At 39.7% G+C, this 21,125-nt stretch overlaps 1 protein-coding gene across 5 annotated transcripts in view; it reads left to right on the plus strand.

Moving 5' to 3' along the window:
* ATF1 (activating transcription factor 1) overlaps positions 1-8,105 on the plus strand; it is a 76,614-nt gene extending 68,509 nt beyond the window's left edge. For all 5 annotated transcript variants that reach the window (XM_079774653.1, XM_079774654.1, XM_079774651.1 and 2 more), the window contains one exon: positions 1,936-8,105. In XM_079774653.1, the coding sequence (XP_079630779.1) occupies positions 1,936-2,080 (145 nt within the window). In that variant the 3' untranslated portion in view covers positions 2,081-8,105. The remainder of the gene's footprint in view (positions 1-1,935) is intronic.
* Positions 8,106-21,125: the final 13,020 nt, after the last annotated feature.

Raw genomic sequence — 21,125 nt, forward strand, 5'->3', positions numbered from 1 at the left:
CTCTATCCACTGAGCCAAGGAAAAGAGAGACTAAAGAGCATTTATGACAGGAGATATAAAAATGAGACATCAAATGGTAGATTACAAAATAATGTAAAGACATTTGAAGGATTAATATGTATAATGAACAGAAAGTTCCTAGGTTGTTTGTCTTTCTAATAATTTCTCATTGTAAAGTGACCAAAAAGTATGAAGGGACAAAGGGTATTCATAAATACGCAATTTACATAAGAGCAGATCCAAAAGACCAACAACAGTTTTGAAAAATGTTCGATCTCATTAGTAGTGAGGAAAATGGAAATTAACAAAAAAAGTCAACATGGCAAAAATCTATGTACCAACATAGAAACATCATTAAAACAGTTTGGGCATAAAATGAATTGGCAGAACCCTAGCTGGTTTGGCTCAATGGATACAGCATCGGCTTGTGGACTGAAGGGTCCCAGATTCAGTTCCTGTCAAGGGTACATGCCTGGGTTGCGGTCTCGGTCCCTGGTGTGGGGCGTGCAGGAGGCAGCCAATCAATGATTCTCTCATCATTGATGTTTCTATCTCCCTTCCCCTCTCTGAAATCAACAAATATACATTTTTTTAAAAATCAAGTGGCAGATAATATCTACAGTACATAGTATACTCAAGTAATACTTTTTACTTCTATCTATCTATATATCTATATATATATAAAACTTACATGTGACTTGGTAGAAATATTCTAAGAGGACATATACAAAACTGAGTATCAATCATTGTATTTATTACAGTAAAATGTATTGAAAAATTATTTTCAATAAGTTAAAATTAATTTGAAGAATAAAATATGAAAATTAATTTAAAGAATCTGTGGGTCAAAAATTAAGCAGAGGACCCCTAAATTTCACTTCTTGGTATTAATCCAAGAGAAATAGGGCATGTTTACAAAGAGACTGGCACAAGAACATGCACAGCAGCTAAAACTAGAAGCAGGCTAACACAATGGATCAACTAATTGTAGTGATATTCATACAGTGAAATATGCCCTAAAATATAAAGGAACAAACCAGCATACAGCAACATGAATGAGCCTTAAAAATAAACAATAAGCCCTAGCCACTGTTGCTCAGTGGTTGGATTGTCCACCCTGGTATCTGCGTTATGGGTTCGATCCCTGGCCTTGGCCCTGGTCGGGGCAACTGATGGATGTCTCTCTTACATCAGTGTTTTTCTCTCTCTCCACCCTCCCTCCCCTCCTCACTCTCTACAAATCAATGACAAAAATATCCTCAGGTGAGGATTAACAACTCAGTGGTTAGAGCTTCGACCCGTGCACCAAAGTTCACAGGTTCGATTCCCATAAATATCTAGGTTTCAGTTTCATTCCCCACTCCCAGTTGAGGAGCATGCAGGAGGCGACCAGTCAATGTATCTCTCGAATCCATGTTTCTCTCTCCCTCTCCCCTCCCTCCCACTCTCTGAAAAGCAATGGAAAAAAATATCCTCAGGTGAGACAAAGACAAAAGAAATACACTGAAAGAAATACACTATCAACAAAGACAAAAGAAATACACTGAAAGAAAGGAGACCACGCACAAGAGTACATATTGTATAACTGTTATATGAAGTTTTAGATTAGGAAAATCTTCATTGATGGTGATAAAATCAGAACAGCAGTTGCTAGAGGAGAGGACTGACCAGAAACGGGCATGAGAGAATTTTCTGGGACAATAAAAATGTTCTGGCCTTGATAGGTGTGTGGACTATATAGATATATGTATATATATTTACCAAAATTAACTGAATTCTACACTTAAGATCTACATTTCATTGTATATAGATAACTTAATTTTTTAAATGAGAAGAAAAAAAAAAGATGAGCAGGGAAAATTACTGCAGGGCATTTACCACTTTAAAGAAGGTGAATTTTTTTTCTAACATTGTTTTTTTAATGCTTATATTTAGAGAAGCTGCTCGAGAATGTCGCAGAAAGAAGAAAGAATATGTGAAATGCCTGGAAAATCGAGTTGCAGTCCTGGAAAATCAAAATAAAACTCTAATAGAAGAGTTAAAAACTTTGAAGGATCTTTATTCCCATAAAAGTGTTTGATATTTAAGAAAATATTTTGTGGACTTGCCTAAAAATTAAATGGATTTTTTCTTTTTAGTGGAGTTTTATAAATTAAAAGGTCAAAAATGAAGCTTTTATTTAGGCTTTTGCAACTCAAAGATAAATGTCTTATGCAAGAGAACTGGTGACAGAGGATAAAGTGGAAAATGACCTCAAGGAAGACCCTGGCACAACTGGAAACTGTAAAAGGCACACTAAAGCAGGGAGTGAGCCTGCACCAATCTGAGTTTTCTAAACAACAGTAGTCGTCAATGACCCAAAAATGGCAGGTAAAATGACATTTGGTACATTTTCAAAATTAAATCTATTTACCCTAAAGGTCTGCATTTCATACTGTTTCCTAAAATTTACTTTTTTCAATTGTGTGCGTGTGTGTATTTTATTTCTGCCAATAATTCTAAATTACCAAAAGAAAAACTATACATAACCAAATATAAATAATTATGTGTTCTGATTACATACACTTGTTCTATTGTCAAGTCTTTTAAATGGGTTTTAAGTTTGTTTATTGGACTTGACAGCATTTTGAAGAGTGGATTAAACTATTTTTGAGGCCTTGTCCTAACAGGCATCTAAGGTACATGAATGGGATGTAGTGTTTTTGTAACATTTATTATCAGAATGGAAAGAAAACTGTTTAAAAGTTGACACTTTTAAATAGTTGGTTTTTGGGGTAATTCTGGGAATGGTGATTTTCTACAAATACATAGCAGATTGTTTTTTGATTCTATATTCTGTAAGCAGTTGAGTATACATCACTTATTCTGTTGTGCTTTAATAGAATGGAATGTTTACAGGCCCTTGAGGTGATATTAGAGTATTTTTTTTTAAAAACTTCTGAAGATGCATACCAAAGTTTTCCAAGAGGATTTTATAATTGATTTAATGTAAGGTTTATCAGATTCTAAAATAGTACAGTTATTAAAGCAATTTTATGCTAGAGACTATTTTGTAATGTAGTGAATGGTACATTTATAAAAGTGACTGTCAATATATTTTTATAGCTAATCTTTATAAATTCTAAAGTTGAGTTTTTAATGATTATTTTAAATGTTTATATAGTTTAGTAAAAAAAAATATTTTGCCTCTCAAAGTATCATTTTTATATTATGGGAAGTAAAGTTTCAGATTGGCTAATCTCTGGATTCTAAGTTTTATATACAGTTTTTCCAGAGTTCACAAATGCTGTCAGTGTTTAACTTCTGTATTCCAGTTTCTATACACTTTGAAATTGTACTGCAAAACTATTGTGTGCTTCTTATACAATATGTATCATATTGTTGTCTATGAAATTAAAGGATGTTTGATAAAATTAAGTTTGCTGAATGTAAAATACATTGCTTGATATATAAATGACAAGCTGCTGATAGCCATTCTGTTAATTATACTAAGTATAATGCATTTCTAGTTTTAAAATGAGGATCAATTTACAATTCTGGTCTCCATAACCTATTTTAAGATTTGATTGTATGTTTTGATTTATTCAAAATCAGTTGCAATAAACTAATGAAGTTTTTTGTTCTACAAGTGTTTAGGACATGGTTAAGAAGCCTGTTACACAGAAATATTAACACAGTTGATAAATTTGTATTTAACCCTAATGAAATATTTTATTAATAAGATCTTTTAAAATTGGACTCCATTTAGTTGGCAGCAGCTTATGAGAAGAAAAAAAGTACTATCACCAGTGGGATTACTTATATCACTATCTTATAAAGCCAGAGTCTTAAACTAGTGGCCCATTAGCTTGAAGAATAGGAGGAGGTAAGGGGTCACTGGGTTATATCAAGAGTTTTTTTAACGTAATATATTGGGTAGATGTCATGCTTGGCTGCAATTGAGATAATGTAGTCCTTGGTGCCTTAACAGTTGGACATCCATAAATATTTGTAAACTCTCCACTACCTACAGACTTCTAGTGTAGGGCCTTGCTCACTAGATCAAGTTATACCTTAGTCTTGCTGTATGTAACAGACATGGGAAAGCCACTGAGGATTCTGTTAAGTGCACATCACATTATTCTAGATGTTTTTCTAATTTGAATCCAATGTCAAGCTAATGGAATTTTAAAGGTGATTATAACCCAAACCTGAATTAGAATTCAAAAGTTCAATAGACTAGTGCAATTACTTTCTTAGCTCAGAACACTATATAGATGTATTATCAATTTATATTATTATATTGATGGAAATACCTTGCCCATGAATACATCTTGAGCATTATAAGATGCTTAAATTTTATTGACCAGAGCATGAAGAATGGGCATGTGCTAGAGCTTCAGAAATCTTACTACATTTGTCTTATTTATACAGAAATTATATCAAAATTGCTGGTTAAACTTGTTCTTCCTCCAGTTAAAATACGTGGACATAGAGAGGATATAAAAATACATATTATGGTTTGGAATTAGTTGTCATAATGGCAATTCACAATCCCAGAGAAGATGCTGTAAATAAAGTGAGTGAAATTTGACTTAAGGACTTGATAGCTATTTCAAAGAAAAGTTGGAGGTATCATGCTACCTGATATCAAACCACACTACAAGGCTAACGCAATCAAAACAGCATACAGACATACAGAAAAATGGAACATAATCAAGATGCCAGAAATAAACCCACACCAATGTGGCCAATTAATATATGACAAAGGAGGCAAGAATATACAATGGGGTAAAGATATCTATTCAATAAATGGTGGTGGGAAAATGGCAGATATATGCACCAATGTGGCCAATTAATATATGACTAAGTAGGCAAGGATATACAATGGGGTAAAGACATCTACTCAATAAATGGTTGTGGGGAAACAGGCAGATATATGCCAAACATGGAACTAGACCACCTTCTTATGCCCTATACAAGAACAAACAAAATGCATTCAACACTTAAATGTAAGACTAGAAACCATAAAACTCCTAGAAGAAAACAGGCAGCAAAATTTCTTGACACCTCTCAGCAATATTTTATCTGATATATCTCAGACAAGGGAGACAAAAGAAAAAATAAATGGGATTACATCAAACTAAAAAGTTTTTGCACAGCAAAGGAAATCAACAAAATGCAAAGACAGCCTACTGAATGGAGAAGATACTTGCTACTAGTACATCCAATAAGGAGTTAATACCCAAAATCAATAAAGAACTCGTACAACACAATGCCAAAAAAACCCACACACAATCCAATTAAAAAGGGCAGAGGACCTGAATAGACATTTCTCCAGAGGACATACAGATGGCCAATAGCCATATGAAAAGATGCTCAATGTCACTAGTCAGAAAAATTCAAATTAAAATCACAATGAGTTATCACCTGACACCTGCCAAAATGGCTATTACCAATAAACCCAACAAACAACTGAGGGTGAGGAGAAAGGGAACCCTAGTGTACTGTTGGTGGGAATGCAGACTGGTGCAGCCACTATGGAAAACAGTACAGAGCGTCCTTAAAAATGGAACTGTCTTATGACCCAGAGATTCCACTTCTGGGTATATATCCAAAGGAAACCAAAACACTAATTCAAAAGAACATATGCACCCTATGTTCATTGCAGCGTTATTTACAATAGCCAAGCTATGGAAGCAACCCAAGTGCCCATCAACATGGAGTGGATAAAAAAGCTTTGGTACATTTATACAAAGGACTATTACTTGGCCACAAAAAATGATGAAATCTTACCATTTGCGACAACATAGGTAAGGACTATTATGCTCAATGAAATAAGTCAGAGAAAGACAAAGACTATATGATTTCACTTATATGTGTAATCTAAAGAACAAATACATGAACAATAGATGCAGACTCATAGATACAGAGAACAGACTGATGATTGCCGGAGAGGAGGTGGAGGATGGGGTGAAAAGTGAAGATTAAAAAGTACAAATTGGTAGTTACAAAATAGTCACAGGGATGCATAGGGAATATAGTCAGTAATGTAATAACTACGTATGGTGCCAAATGGGTACTGGAAATATTCAGGAGGAAAATTTTATAAAATATATGACTGTCTAACCACTGTTATACCCCCAAAACTAATACAAAATAATATTGAATATAAACTGTAATTGGAAAAAAAAAAAACAACAACACCTAGGGATTTGGGATTTTAACCTGGTCTTTAACCACTCAACTTAAATAGTGGTCTCTCCTCCATGCCCACTCCCAAAACACACCTTTATAAAAGTCTAGGGGGTAACTGTCTCTTTTGTGTTCTTCAACATCCCACATTCTAGAGCAGTGCCTACCTGGTTCACAGGAATGCTCCATGTGTATTAAATGAATGAGAGCCTGGGGTTCAAATTCACTAAGACACAGAGGTTTGATACTTTGCCAAGGTCACACAGAAAATAAGACTATGGTTCAGACTTAGGTCTGGTCATCTCCAAAGTTTGTGGTCTTGACCACTAGAATGTACCTTCTTTCTTTCTTTTTTGTTTTTTTTTGAATTTTTTAACCCTCCCCTGAGGATATGTTTTTATTGATTTTAGAGAGAGAGGAAGGAAGAGAGAGAGTAACATCAATGTAGGAGAGAAATTTCAATCAGTTGCCTCCTGTATGTGCCCTGACCAGGGATCAACCCCGCAACCTTTTTGGTGTATGGGGCGATGCTGCAACCAACCCAGCCACCTGGCCAGGGCTGCACCTTCTTTCTTGTCTGTGTTGTTGAAGAGTGAATCGCTCTGTTCCATTGCACAGTAAGTCCTCACATTTTAACGTCAGTGGTTCGGCATATAAACAAGAGTAAGGAGTTAACATCATCTCATCAACATTATAACAGGACAATGTTGAACAAAAAGTTACTCAAGGACCTGCTGTACCTTTATGCACCCTCTATGAAAGATTTTTTAAAGTTCTATTTAAGTGTGTCCACTAGATGGCAACCTCCACTTTAAAATCACAGAATTTTACAAATAAAAGTAAATACATAGAAAACTACACAAGTTAACATATACTATCTTGTATACCCAGTATCCAGAATTAATAAGTGTTAACATTTTATCTTTAATTCAGATCATTTTCTGAGTAAAAATGCACAGATGAACTCCCCCCTTCCTCTCCCTAAAGGAAACCACTACAATGAATTTAGTGGGGATCCAGTCCATGTTTTATTTTATCTGCTTGTTTTTCTTTATATTTACTACACGAGTCCATAAATAAAGATGTCAGATTATAGGATTTTTTTTAGAAGTTCATAAGTGGTCCCTTAATAATATATCATTCTCTAAGTGAAAGGTCAAGCAGATAAAAGAAAACAGGGTTTTAGCTATGGTAACTTAATACTTTGTGTTGCTGGTGTTTTGTGTTTTTTTTGGGGGGGGGAGGGAGAAGAGCATTAAAGCCCCACAGACACCTACTACACAGGCCACTCTACCAATTCCAGGAGACATAGCAGCTCTACCTAATACATAGAAACAAACACAGGGAAGCAGCCAAAATGAGACAAATATTTCACAAATGAAAAAAACAGAATTTTCCAGAAAAGAACGAAATGGAAGCAAGCAAACCACTAGATACAGAGTTCAAAATGATGGTTATAAAGTGACTCAAGGATTTTAATGAGAGCTTCAAGGGACTTTCAAGGATCTCAGTGAGAATTTCAAGAACTTGAGTGAGAACATCAAAGACATGAAAAAGGACCAGTCAAAAATGAAGCATACACTAACTGAAATAAAGAATGATTTACAGGGATTCAAAAATCAAATCAAATGATTTGGAATATGAGAAAGCAAAAAAAAACACCCAATCAGCAGAGCAAAAAGAAAAAAGAATCCAAAAATATGAACACAGTATAAGGAGCCTCTGGGACAACTTCAAGCTTACCAACATTTGTATCATGGGGGTACCGTAAGGAGAAGAGATAGAGCAAGAAATTGAAAACCTATTTGAGGGAATAATGACAGAAAATTTCCCCTACCTGATGAAAGAAATAGACTTATAAGTTCAGGAAATGCAGAGAGTCCCAAACAAGAGGAACTCAAAGAGGACCAACCAAGACACATAATTAAAATGCCAAGGGTTGAAGACAAAGACAGAATCTTAAAAGCAGCAAGAGAAAAGCAGTTAGTTACCTACAAGGGAGCGCCCATATGGCTGTCAACTGATTTCTCAACAGAAATGTTGCAGGGCAGAAGGGAGTGGCAAGAAATATTCAAAGTGATGAATAGCAAGGACCTACAACCAAGGTTACTCTACCCAGCAAAGCTATCATTTAGAATTGAAGGTCAGATAAAGAGCTTCACAGATAAGAAAAAGCTAAAGGAGTTCATCACCACCAAACCAGTATTATATGAAATGCTGAAGGGTATTCTTTAAGAAGAGGAAGAGTTAAAAAATATATATGAACATTAAAATGGCAATAAATACATATCTATCAACAACTGAACCTGAAAATCAAAATAAAAGAACGAGGAATCTAATGAACAAAATAAACTGATGAATAAAATAGAATCAGAGGCATAGAAACATGCAACAAATGGACGAATCTCAGAGGGAAGGGGGTTGGGGGGTGGGAAGAGATTAACCACACATCCTATATGCATGTATGCATTACCTATGGACACAGACAATAGGTGGTGAAGACCTGGAGTGAGCGGGAACCATGTGGAGGGGGCAATAGGGGGAAAAGAGAGGGACATCTGTAATATGGCATTTTTTAGAGAAGGTGATAGTGCGTCTTCTCTATGAATCAGCAATCTCAAGCGGATACATTCCAGAGAAACTCATGCTTATATGCATAATAGTATTAGTTGTAATAGCAGATCTCTGAAAACAATTTAAGTATCCATTAATAATTCTGATGTAGATAAATATATTATGGCATTTATACACCATGTGTGGTAAAAATAAATGAATTATAGCTATAGATAACTACAGGAATGAATGTCAAGAACCTAACACTAAATTAAACAAAGCTAGCTGCAAAAGAAAAGTCATTGCATGCTTCAATTTATATAAAGTTCAAATACATGCAAAACTAAACAATATATTGTTTAGAGCAGTGTTATCCAATAGAATTCTGCAATGATGCAAATATTCCATAATTTGATGTTCAGCATGGTAACCTTATGAGCACTTAAAATATAGCTAATGTGACTGAGGAAATAAATTTTTATTTTATTTAAATTTAAATTGTCAACTGTGCCTAGTGGCTAATATATAGTACTGCCAGGTTTATAAAGAGAATCAATGGAATAATAAATACAAAATTCAGAATATTGGTTAGTTCTAAGATAAAGAGAAAGAGATAGAATAGGGAGGGGTACACAGGGAATTTCAAAAGTAACAACAACATTCTTTTTCTTAAATGAGTATCCTTGTATTGTTATCCTTTAAACTGTACGTATATTGTGCTATAAATATTATTTCTTATGGGTTAAATATTTATTAAAACAAAAATAGTGAATGAATTGGTAGGTACATGAATGTTTATATTGTTATTACTTCAAGTCTACATAATAAAATATTTTATTAAAAAGATATCTAGGCCCCCGCTGGGTGGCTCGGTTGGTTGGAGCATCGTCCCATACACCAAAAGGTTGCAGGTTGGATCTCCGGGGTGCTTACAGGAGGCAACTGATCAATGTTTCTCTCTCTTTCTCTCCCTCCCTCTCTCTCTAAAATCAATAGTTTAAAAAATATATATCCTCGGGTGAGGATTAAAAGTATATCTATTTCTAGCACTAACTCAGATGTGCTCTAAGTGGAGCAGGGGACTCGAAGAAAGAATAAAGCCTCCCCCAACTCCAGACCCAGTCAATCCCGCCCCCACCGGAACACGTACCCAGCCACCACTGGGCCCCCCTCCAGGCTAAATCCCTGGGCAAATGTTACGGAGAAACTAAAACAAGAAAATTAAACAAAGCCAAACAGTTTGGGCAGCTTGCAGCCAGCTTGTGAATTGCAAGAACTTATCTTCCCCAACCAAGGACATTTGAGAGCAAATGATTTATACCTCTCCTCCCCAACCAGAGAATGCATAGCTTAAACCAGCCTGGCCTGGGAAAACAGACGACAAAGACCAATTAATGACATTGTGCCAGCTACACTCAAGGACAGATGAAGTCAAGCAACAAATAACAAAAAACCCCATTAAGGCCAGACAGACCTAAAAAAAATAAAACAGTAAAACAGATCAAAGAATAATCCAAAACTCCCCTAATCAACTATTTTGATACATTAGCAGATTAAAAATGCATCTGGACAGTTGACAAAACTCTCCCCTAATATTCTTACCTGCAGAAAAAAAAAGGGGGGGGTACAAAAAGACCCCAGGACAAAGACTCAATGCTAGCTCACTCTAGCACACTCATGTCCCTTCCCGGGCGTGAACTTTTTATTTCTTCCTAAACTCTAAGGATCCGCATGAGACTTGCAACCAGGGGGGCCATGGGCAGCAGCGGCTCAACCCAGGCTCACCCCCTGAATCTGTCTCCACACGCCTTTTTCTCTGACTTCCTCGTGAGCTAGCAGCAGCCCCGTCTGGCTCACTTCTTTCCTGTAACAGTTCTAGAGCCAAAGCAGAGCAGCGCCCGGCTCTCCCTGCTGCTTCTTCACCCTGAGTCCTTCCTGGGTTCCACTGTCCCCAGCTTTAACCAACGTACTCTCAACCCCATGTCGAGTCATGCTGGGAAGTCTTTCCTAATGAAGTCAAGACCCCACACACTACAGGCCGGCCTGACGCAGACGTGCTCTGGGCTGGTCCCTGTTGGGTAACACTTGTCAATGTAAGAAACAGTCAAACCCGGGTAAGATTCCTCAGGGAAGGAACAACCTAAGACAGGCACAGTCGCATAGGGGCCATCAGGAGAGAACTTGGGGGTCAACAGAGGTGGGGCACAGACCTTCACCACCCCCCCAAGTTTGCAGGGGCCTGAACCCCCACCCCTGCTGAGGGAGATCTCCTGCCCCCATGGCTGCTCAGCTTCACATGCCCAGCTCAAATCGGGACCCAGGTAACAGAGACTTGGCCGACAGCAGATGCCCTCTCACTGCAACAAGACTTGGTGGAGATGTCTTGCACCCATGATCCGGGGAACTGGGGTCTATGATATCTAAATCCAGCCTAGCACCAGGAATGCTCAGGGCCTACTCAAGAAGGCAAATAATCCTCTCCACTAATATTTACAGGGTAAAACAAGATGGTTGTTAGAGTATTAAATTTGACAGTAAAATAGTAGTCAAGTTTTCAGACTAATTTAAGTTGGCCAACCAAAATAAGCAAATACTCTAGAAAAATCAATTGTACTGGACAAAAAAGCTGTTCCTAAAGTGTTAACTAAAATTTTTATTGGTAGTTCATCTCATGGTAAAATTGCATAACATATAATGAACCTAAAGCAGTCACATTTTAGTGCAAAAAAGTAAAATTTAAAAGCTATCAAGATTACAGCATAAAATTTCCAAAAGCCTCCCAATATTTAAACCAAAATAGGGGGGATAGTAGAAGAATATCATGTAAGGAAAAATATCCTATAAATAAATTACATCTAGAAAATTTTTACTTTAGAAAATTAACTTTCATTTGTAATGCTAACAGCAAGACACCCAGGTAAAACATACATGGTGTCAAAACAAGCCAAAGGAAAATCGTTTGGGCAAAAAAATGAAAAAGGATCGCAAGTCAAATTTATAGAAAATATTCCTTTATTAACTTTTGGTCGAGAATATGTTTGTATATTTTCAGAAAACAACTCCAAGACCATGTGGATTCCTGCAACAGAGAGGAATTGACAGGAGTGCTCCAGCCATGAAGACAGAAGAGAAACAGTCCAGAGATGGAAGATGCTGACCATGCCTTGCCATACTAGCAGTCAGCAGATGTGCGTCACTGCAGATTGCCCAGGACCAAACCAGAGAGGGTCGGACCTGCATTACCACCATTTGTCCACCATCCAGAACTGAAATATCATTGCTGTTATGTACACATAGACAACTGTTGGACATAGAAATCGGGACTCAAAAGAACTGTTGGCCCAGAAAGAAACTCACTATAGACTGATTCATTTGCCTCTCAGCATAACCATTATTGCTTGTCTCATTTTCGGTTCCTATAAGTGTATTCCTAGTATCACATGAGCTCACTCATCTAGGGGAAATGATGAACAACATAGACTGAAGAACAAGAACAGCATTGATCAGACTGTCAGACCTCAGAGGGAAGGTAGGGGAGGGTGGGGACAAGGGAGATAGATCAACCAAAGGACTTGTGTGCTTGCATATGAGCCTAACCAGTGATCACGGACAACAGGGGGAGGGGGGCATGCGTGTGGGGGGGTTTGGGATGGGAATGGGGGTGGGGGGGTTGATGACAAATATGTGATACCTTAATCAATAAAGTAATTAAAAAATAATAATAATAAATAATTAAATAATTAAAAAAAGAAACAGTCAAACCTGTGAAGAATTTTGGTGAGTTTGAGCCAAACTGTGGAAAAATGCTGGGAAGCAACATCTCAACGGGTTAAGATAATGTTCCAAAGAACGGTAGTTTTGCATTTTATACATTACAATCAAAAGAGGAGACCGTGTGGGTTACCTGAAACCCGTTGGCGAGAGGTTAGGGAAGCGGAGAAAGCAACGGGGAAATCTCTGGGAGTGGATGAAAAGTAAAACGATAGACAAGCTTCCCTGACAGAGGAACAGGAAAGTTAACAGTCAACCATCAACTCAATAACCATGAGGGGTCTGTGGTGCCCGGGCTTTGAGAGGTCCTGAAAAAGGGAAGTTGCTTTGACATTCAAAGATATGTTATTATAGATGCAAAAAGAAAATAGATGCTGTTAGGGTAAAGATTGACCTTTGTCAGGGAAGATGCCGGCCTAGGACATGACTACCACCATAAACTGCTTTTAGTTAAAAAGTGTTCATTTCAGCCTTAGCTGGTTTGGTTCAGTGGATACAGTGTCGGCGTGCGGACTGAAGGGTCCCGGGTTCCATTCCAGTCAAGAGCACATGCCCGTGTATGGGAGTGGGGGAGGGGGGGCGGGGCAATGGTAAGATATGTACACATATAATACCTTAATAAAAAAATGAAAAAAAAAGTAAACAATATTCATAGAAAATACTAAAAAAAAAAAAAAAAAAAAAGCACATGTCCGGGTTGCAGGCTCCCCGGCCCTGGTGGGGAGGGGGGGGCATGCAGGAGGCAACCAATCAATGTGTCTCCCTCACATCAGTGTTTCCCTCTGTCTCTCCCTTTCCCTTCCACTCTCTCTACAAATCAATGGAAAAAATATCCTCGGGTGAGGATTTAAGAAAAAAGAAAGTGTTCATTTCAGACCATCCTTTGTGGTGACTTTAGGTCTCTGAGTTTTCAAGGCTGCCACACAGCCATCCCTGAGCTTGTCAGGTTAGCACATGGCCCCTTTCATCCACACATTTCAATGGTAGGAGAAACAAGATGTATTATCTGTCGCTGCATAACAAACTATTCCAAAACTCAGTGGCTTAAAACAACAAAAATTTGTTATTTCACAGTTTCTGTGGGTCAGGAATCTTGAGTGTGGCTCAGTGGGCTGCCTGGCTTAAGGTCTCTCATAAGGTTACGGTTAGGACGTTAGCAAGAACTATGGTCTCATTCGAAGGTTTGACAGGGGAAGAGGTGTTTCCCAGCTCACAAGTGCAGTGTTGTAGGAGTTAGTTCTTTGTGGCTGTTGGATCGAGGACTCTAGTTCCTTGTTGGTAGGGCTGGAGGCCATGCCCTAGGGCCATAGGGTCATTCACAACATGGCAGCCTGCTTCCCTCAGAGCAGGAGAGCTAGAGAGAATGTTCAAGCATAAGTCACAATCTTTTTGGAATATAATGAACAACATAAACTGATGAACAAAAACAGATTCAGAGACAGAGAAGCATTGATCAGACCGTCAAACCTCAGAGGGAAGGTAGGGGAAGGTGGGGGTTAGGGGGAGAGATCAACCAAAGGACTTGTATGCGTGCATATGAGCATAACCAATGGACACAGACACCAGGGGGGTGAGGGCATGAGTGGGGGTGGGGGGCAATGGGGAGATAAGGACTCATATGTAATACCTTAATCAATAAAGAAGAAAAGAAAAAAATAAGTCACAATCTTTTGATAACCTAATATTGGAAGTAATAGGCCATCATCTCTATCACTATTTGCTAGAAGCATGGTGCTAAATCTAGCTAACAGTAAGGGGAGGGGACTAAACCAGGCTGTGAATACAGGAGACAGGGCTGATCGGAGGCCATTCTGGAGGCTGCCTACTACCCCAGAGTATACTTGTCTGCTTATGGCAGGGATCCACAAAGAAAGGACGTGACAGTGCAGGAGAGAAGGGAGAAGACCTAGACGAGGCAGAAGAAATCCAGGCACAGGACTTTGTGGTTACCGGCCCACTGTGTTTTTCACTGCCTCCTCATGGCCTGGCTGCACGCACCTCTTTTTGATCATATCCTGATGTGTCTAAACAAATCTGCTGTGTCTCTGTTACCCGTCACAGCAAGATTCGTCATCTTGCCCTGCTTATAAAGCCATACCCAATCTGGTCATATCCCCGCCGCCACCCCCCACCACACACACACAAACACCCACTGTGTTTCACTTTCAAGTATCACCTCCCACTAAAATATCTGGGGAACAGGAAATGTGTTTCTTGTCTGCCCCTGGGTCAGTTTCATGCTGCAACTTGTTGCTCCAATATCACTTGCCTATCATTGACTTCAGCTCAGCCCTAAGCATCTATTCCCTTTCTTACCTGAAAGCCCCAATAGCCTCCTTTGATTTGATGCTGTCAACCATGACAATCTCAGAGGGTTGATGCAACAAGATGGCTGTCCTTTCACTGACCCCTACTTTAATTCCCCACAGTGTGACATACCTCCCAGACTACCACAGCCCACACTGCTCCCTTGTTAATGAAGGTGTGGGGTTAACAGAGGCAATCTTAGGAACAAAACAAGATAGCAATAAGATAATTAAAACCAGACATCAGATTCCATTCTTCTTAAAAATCCTGGGTCAACCCACCATGATGAAACTCTCATAGACATATTTTTGGCTCAGACCTGGCCATCTGCCCTGTTGTTGGACTGCGGGCTGCCTGCTTCTTTCCTCCCTCTTGTCCAGCTTGCTTTGCACACTGAAAGTTTTCTTTTCATTATGCTGAGCAATCAGCAGCCTTACCCTAAGTATGAAGCAGGTTACGGGCCTACTACTGCATATCCCAAAACCATATTAAATGACTCTGCTAAAGGGAAGAAGGCCCATACATGGTGATTCTGGACTCAAAAGAGAATCAAATCAAATGCAAAACCAAGAACAAGCCTTCAACTTAGTGTCTTTTCTCTAACACATCCTGGTCAAAAAATGTGAAGACATGGTTTCCTCAGTCTCTGTAAGATAACAGAACAGTAATAATAAGAAAAACTCCTTCTGATCAAGATGGTGGAGCAGGTAGAGGTTATGATTGCCTCTTCCCACAATCACACCAAATTTACAATTAAATTTTATAACAACTAAAACTGAGTACCACCTGAAGACTAGCTGAACAGAATTCTTATAACTAAAGATATAAAGAAGCCACATGAGACTATTCAGGTGGAGATGCAGAACCAGCAGTTCCCACACCCACGGTATGGCAGCTAAGAATCGGGAGGGAGCCCGACCGGGTGGCTCAGTTGGTTGGAGCATTGTCCTGTACATCAGAAAGGTTGCAGGTTCGATTCCTGGTCAGGGCACATACCTAGGTTGCAGGTTCACTCCCCATTTGGGGTACGTATGGGAAGCAATTCATCGATGTTTCTCTCTTTCCCCCTTCCTCTCTCTCTTACCCAATAAATATATCCTCAGGTGAGAATTAAAAAAAGAAGAAGAATCAGGAGGGATCTCTCAGTTGCAGGAGTCACCTCTGAGAAGTGGGGAGGTCCCAGTCCCATATCTGGCTCCCCAGCCCAGGGCATCAGTGCTGAGAGGAGTCCCCATAACATCTAGCTATGAAAACCAGCAGGGATTGCACCCACGAAAGACAAAGGGCTGCTAGGATCAAAGGGTTGCTTTTAAAGGACCCACACACAGACTCACTCGCTCACAGACTCACTAGCTCTAAGCTCCAGCACAGGGGCAACAGCTCCAAAAGCACTTGAGATATAAGGGGAGGAACTAAATGGACTAACTTCAGGGTGAGGGCTGGAGGGACAGGGAACGGGCCAACTCTCCACCCTTTCTACGGTGGAAGCACTGGCAGGTGCCTTTGTTAAGCTCTCCTCCCACCCAGCGGGCCTGGTACAGGTAGGCACCAGACCTGTGCTCTCCATTAACCTGATTACACCGTTCATCCCATCCAGATGATACCCTGAGACCTCACCCCACCGAACTTGCTCACCAGGCCCAAGCCTCTTCCAGTAGCTCCTCTACAGGAGTCGTCACCTTGGCTAACAATGAGGAATTTCCTAAAATCTCTCAAAGGCCCACACACTGAAACAAGCACAGCCAGCTACCGTGTGCCTTGCAGCTCTTGCTAAGCAGCCCCAGCCCAGCACAAAGAGTGAGTGATGGATCTCAACTTGCATTGTAAATCCCTTTAAGTGGCCCCAAGGTTGGCATAAGCAACAGACTATGTTGGTCTAGAACATAAACAGCTTCAACTAAGTGGCCACAAACCCAGCACAAGTGGTGGCTGATCTTGACCTGCACTGCAGCCCCTCCCAAGAGGCTCCAGAACCAACAGTGGCTGGCTTTAGACCATATGAGAGCACCACCCAACTAGCTCCACAAACAACACACCTGAAGGGAAAACTTGGCAGGCACCAGAGCCCCACTAAAGCAGCGCCTGCTCTGTGGGGCCAGTACCTGCACAACAGCTCATCTGCTATAGTCACAGCCATCCCTCAGAGCCCGTCAGCCCGAGGGTCAACCCCACTCTTTTGCATCAACAGCAGTAGAGGCCCAACTACAACAGGGGGACATACACACCCCCACAGAGGACTACCTGTAGCATGCAGCTCAGGGGACCAGGGAGAATGCACCACTGGTCCCAATAGGACACCTTCTAGTACATAAGGCCACTCTGTCAGCGTGAGGGCTGGAGGGACCAGGAGATGTAAGAGAGCTACCTAATACACAGAAACAAACATAGGGAGTCAGTTAAAATGAGGAGAAAAAGAGATCTGTCCCAAATGGAAGAGCAGGACAAAGCTCCAGAATAAGAACTAAGTAAAATGGAGGTAAGCAATCTACCAGAAGTTCAAAACCCTGGTTATAACTTAGAGGAAGAATAGATGAACTCAGTGAGAACTTCAACAAAGAGAAACAAAAGAATAAAAAAGAAGCAGCTAAAACTGAAGAACACAACAACTGACATGAACAAAATCAGACAGACACTCCAAAAAAATAGAGAATTATAGGTCAATATCCCTGATGAACATAGATGGAAAAATCCTCAACAAAAATATTAGCAACATGTCCTGGTCGGGTAGCTCAGTTGGTTAGAGCGTCGTCCCAATACGCCAGGGTTGTGGGTTCAGTCACTGGTCAAGGCATATACAAAAGTCAACAAAGGAATGCATAAATAAGTGGAACAGCCCGGCGAGCTGGCTCAGAGGTTGAGCACTGACCTATGAACCTGGAGGTCACAGTTCAATTCCTGGTCAGGGCACGTGCCCAAGTTGCAGGCTTTATCCCCAGTAGGGGGCATGCAGGAGGCAGCCAACCAATGATTCTCATCGTTGATGTTTCTATCCCTCTTTCCCTCTCTGTTCCTCTCTCTGAAATAATTTTTTTTTAAACTTATTTTTAAAGATAAAAAAATCTTACAAAGTGGGGATAGAGAGAACATGCCTCAATTAACCAAGGAAGTAAAGACCTATACTCAGAAAACTGTAAGACTTTGAAGCAATTGAAAAAGATACAAATAAATGTAAGCATATACCATGCTTAACATCGTTAAAATGTCCATATTACCCAAAGTAGTCTATAGATTTAATGCAATCTCTATTAAAATACCAATAGCATTTTTCACAGAACTATAACAACCAAACCAAAAATTTATATGGAACTACAAAGACCCCGTATAGCAAAAACAACCTTGAGAAAGAAGAACAAAGTTGGAGGTATCATGCTACCTGATATCAAAATACAAGGCTATAGTAACCAAAACGGCATGGGACTGGCTGTTTTGATTACTAAAATAAGACACATAGGTCAATGGAACAGAACAGAGAGCCCAGAAATGAACTCACAAACTAGAGAGGAACACAATGGAGTAAAGACAGTCTCATCAATAAATGGTGTTGGACAAACTGTACAGATACACGCAAAACAAATGAAACTAAACCACTTTCTTACACCATATACAAAAATAAACTCTAAAAGAAAGAAATAAACTCAAAATGGATTAAAGACTCACACAGAAGATCTGAACCCATAAAACTCCTAGAAGAAAACACAGGCTATAAACTCTGTGACATCGCTCTTAGCAATATCTTGTTGTATATATGTCTGCTCAGGCGAGGGAAACAAAAGAAAAAAGTAAGCAATTGGCACTACATCAAATTTAAAAGTTTTTACATAGTGAAGGGCCATCAACAAAATGAAAAGACTACCTATTGAATGGGAGAAGATATTTGCCAATGAGACATCCAATAAGCAGTTAATATCCAAAATATATAATTGGTGCAGGCATTATGGAAAACAGTATAGAGGGTCCTCAAAAAATTAAATAAAGAACTACCATATAAATACTTCTGGGTATAAAGAACTACCATATAAATACTTCTGAGTATTTATCCAAAGAAATTCAAAACACTAATTCAAAAATCATATGCACTCCTATGTTCATTATTTACAGTAGCCAAGATATGGAAGCAACCTCAGTGTCCATCCATAGATAAGGCGATAAAGAAGATGTGGCACATATATACAATGGAACACTATTCTGCCATAAAAAGAATGAAATCTTACCATTTGTAACAACATAGATGGACCTAGAGGGTATTATGCTAAGTGAAATAAGTCAGAGAAAGACCAATCCCATATGATTTCATTTATATATGCAATCTTTTTAAAAATATATATTTTATTGATTTCTTACAGAGAGGAAGGGATAGGGATAGAGAGTTAGAAACATCGATGAGAGAGAAACATCGACCAGCTGCCTCCTGCACACCTCCTACTGGGGATGTGCCCTCAACCAAGGTATATGCCCTTGACCGGAATCGCACCTGGGACCTCTCAGTCCGCAGGCCGACGCTCTATCCACTGAGCCAAACTGGTCAGGGCTATATATGCAATCTAAAAAACAAAATAAACAAACAAAACAGAAACAACCTCATAGATACAGAGGAAAACTGATGGTTGCCATATGGAAGGGGTGTTGAGGGGACTAGTAAAAAATGTGAAAAGGATTAAGAAGTACAAATTGCCAGTTATAAAAATAGTCGCGGGAATGTAAAGTACAGCACAGGGAAGATCGTCAACAATATATTAACTACATAGGGTGTCAGAGGGGTAGTAGACTATCAGGGTGATAACTTTATAATCTATCTAAATGTCTAATCACTATGTTGTGCCCTTAAAAGTAATATAATATTGCATGTCAACTGAAATAAAAACAATAAATTATACACACACATATTGCATTATACTTGATCTTAGCCAAAAGGTCGAGAAACAATAGTCACATTGATGGTTAATTTTATGTGTCAACTTGACTTGGCTAAGGGATGTCCAGATGGCTGGTAAAATAATATTTCTGGTTGTGTCTGTTAGTTCATTTTTGGAAGAAATGAGCATTTGAATTAGTAGACTGAGTAAGGAAGATGTGCCCTCACCAATGTGGGTGGTTGTCATACAATCCAATCAATTGAGTGTCCAAATAAAATGGTGAAGAAGAGGCAAACTCTCCCTTTCTTCTTGAGTTGAGACATCCATCTCTCCTGTCCTCAGACATCAGAGCTCCTGGTTCTCCAGCTTTTGGATTGGGACTGAACTATACCACTGGTTTTCCTAGTTCTCCATCTTGCAAATGGCATGCTGTGCAACTTCCAGCCTCGATAATGGTGTGGGCCAATTCCCATAATAAATCTCTTATATATCTCTACGTGTCCTATTGGTTCTATTTCTCTGGAGAAATGCATGGGTACATATTAAAATGAAAGCTATTCTACCAGCAAAAATGGATTATTGAGGAATAGCAGAGAATTGCAACTCAAGACTTGTGAGCTATGACAAAACCATAGTCAAGTCTGGAGAACCAAGGAGAAGAACTGTCTCTTGTGGAGGAGAGTCCATTGAAGAAACCTGGGAGTTCAAACTCTACTGACTTTTCATTGGCTGAGTTGTGACAATCTCTCATTGGTTGCGCCATTGCTGGGGAAGGAGAAAATCTTCCTTTTGTTGGGGTACTAGAGTAGAAGGCATATCTCTTCCAGTTTGGGGCAACCAATGATGAGTGATAGGGTGTGAGAGTTCCCCCCACAGGCCCTCCAGACTCCAATTTTGGTTGAGGTTTCCTTTATTAATTTTCAAAATTCCATGCCTTTGCTTATGCTGTCCCTTAGCCTAGCCCAGTGGTCGGCAAACTGTGGCTCATGAGCCACATGCGGCTCTTTGGCCCCTTGAGTGTGGCTCTTCCACAAAATACCACGTGCGGGCACACACGTACAGTGTGATTGAAACTTCGTGGCCCATGCGCAGAAGTCGGTTTTCTGCTCTCAAAAGAAATTTCAATCGTCGTACTGTTGATATTTGGCTCTGTTGACTTATGAGTTTGCTGACCACTGGCCTAGCCTGTCTTCACTACACCTCCTTCCTCTTCTTGACATTCCCCCTCAATCTAGGCCCAGCTAACATACCCCTCCTGCAGGGAGCCTTCCCAGACTGCCACAGCCCACACCACTCCCTGGTGTCTGCACTGGTGTTGGGCTTGGGTTGGGTGCCAGCCAAGTTACAAAGTTCCCTGGGTCAGACAGACAGGTCTGACCCTTCCCGTGATAGGATGCTATTTCCCTGTGCAGCACCTCGTGTGAGGTTAATGCTTGTTCAGTGGATCCGTTAACTGGAGTCACTTCC

Source organism: Cnephaeus nilssonii, assembly GCF_951640355.1.
Source record: "Cnephaeus nilssonii genome assembly, chromosome: 6".
Taxonomy (NCBI): domain Eukaryota; kingdom Metazoa; phylum Chordata; class Mammalia; order Chiroptera; family Vespertilionidae; genus Cnephaeus; species Cnephaeus nilssonii.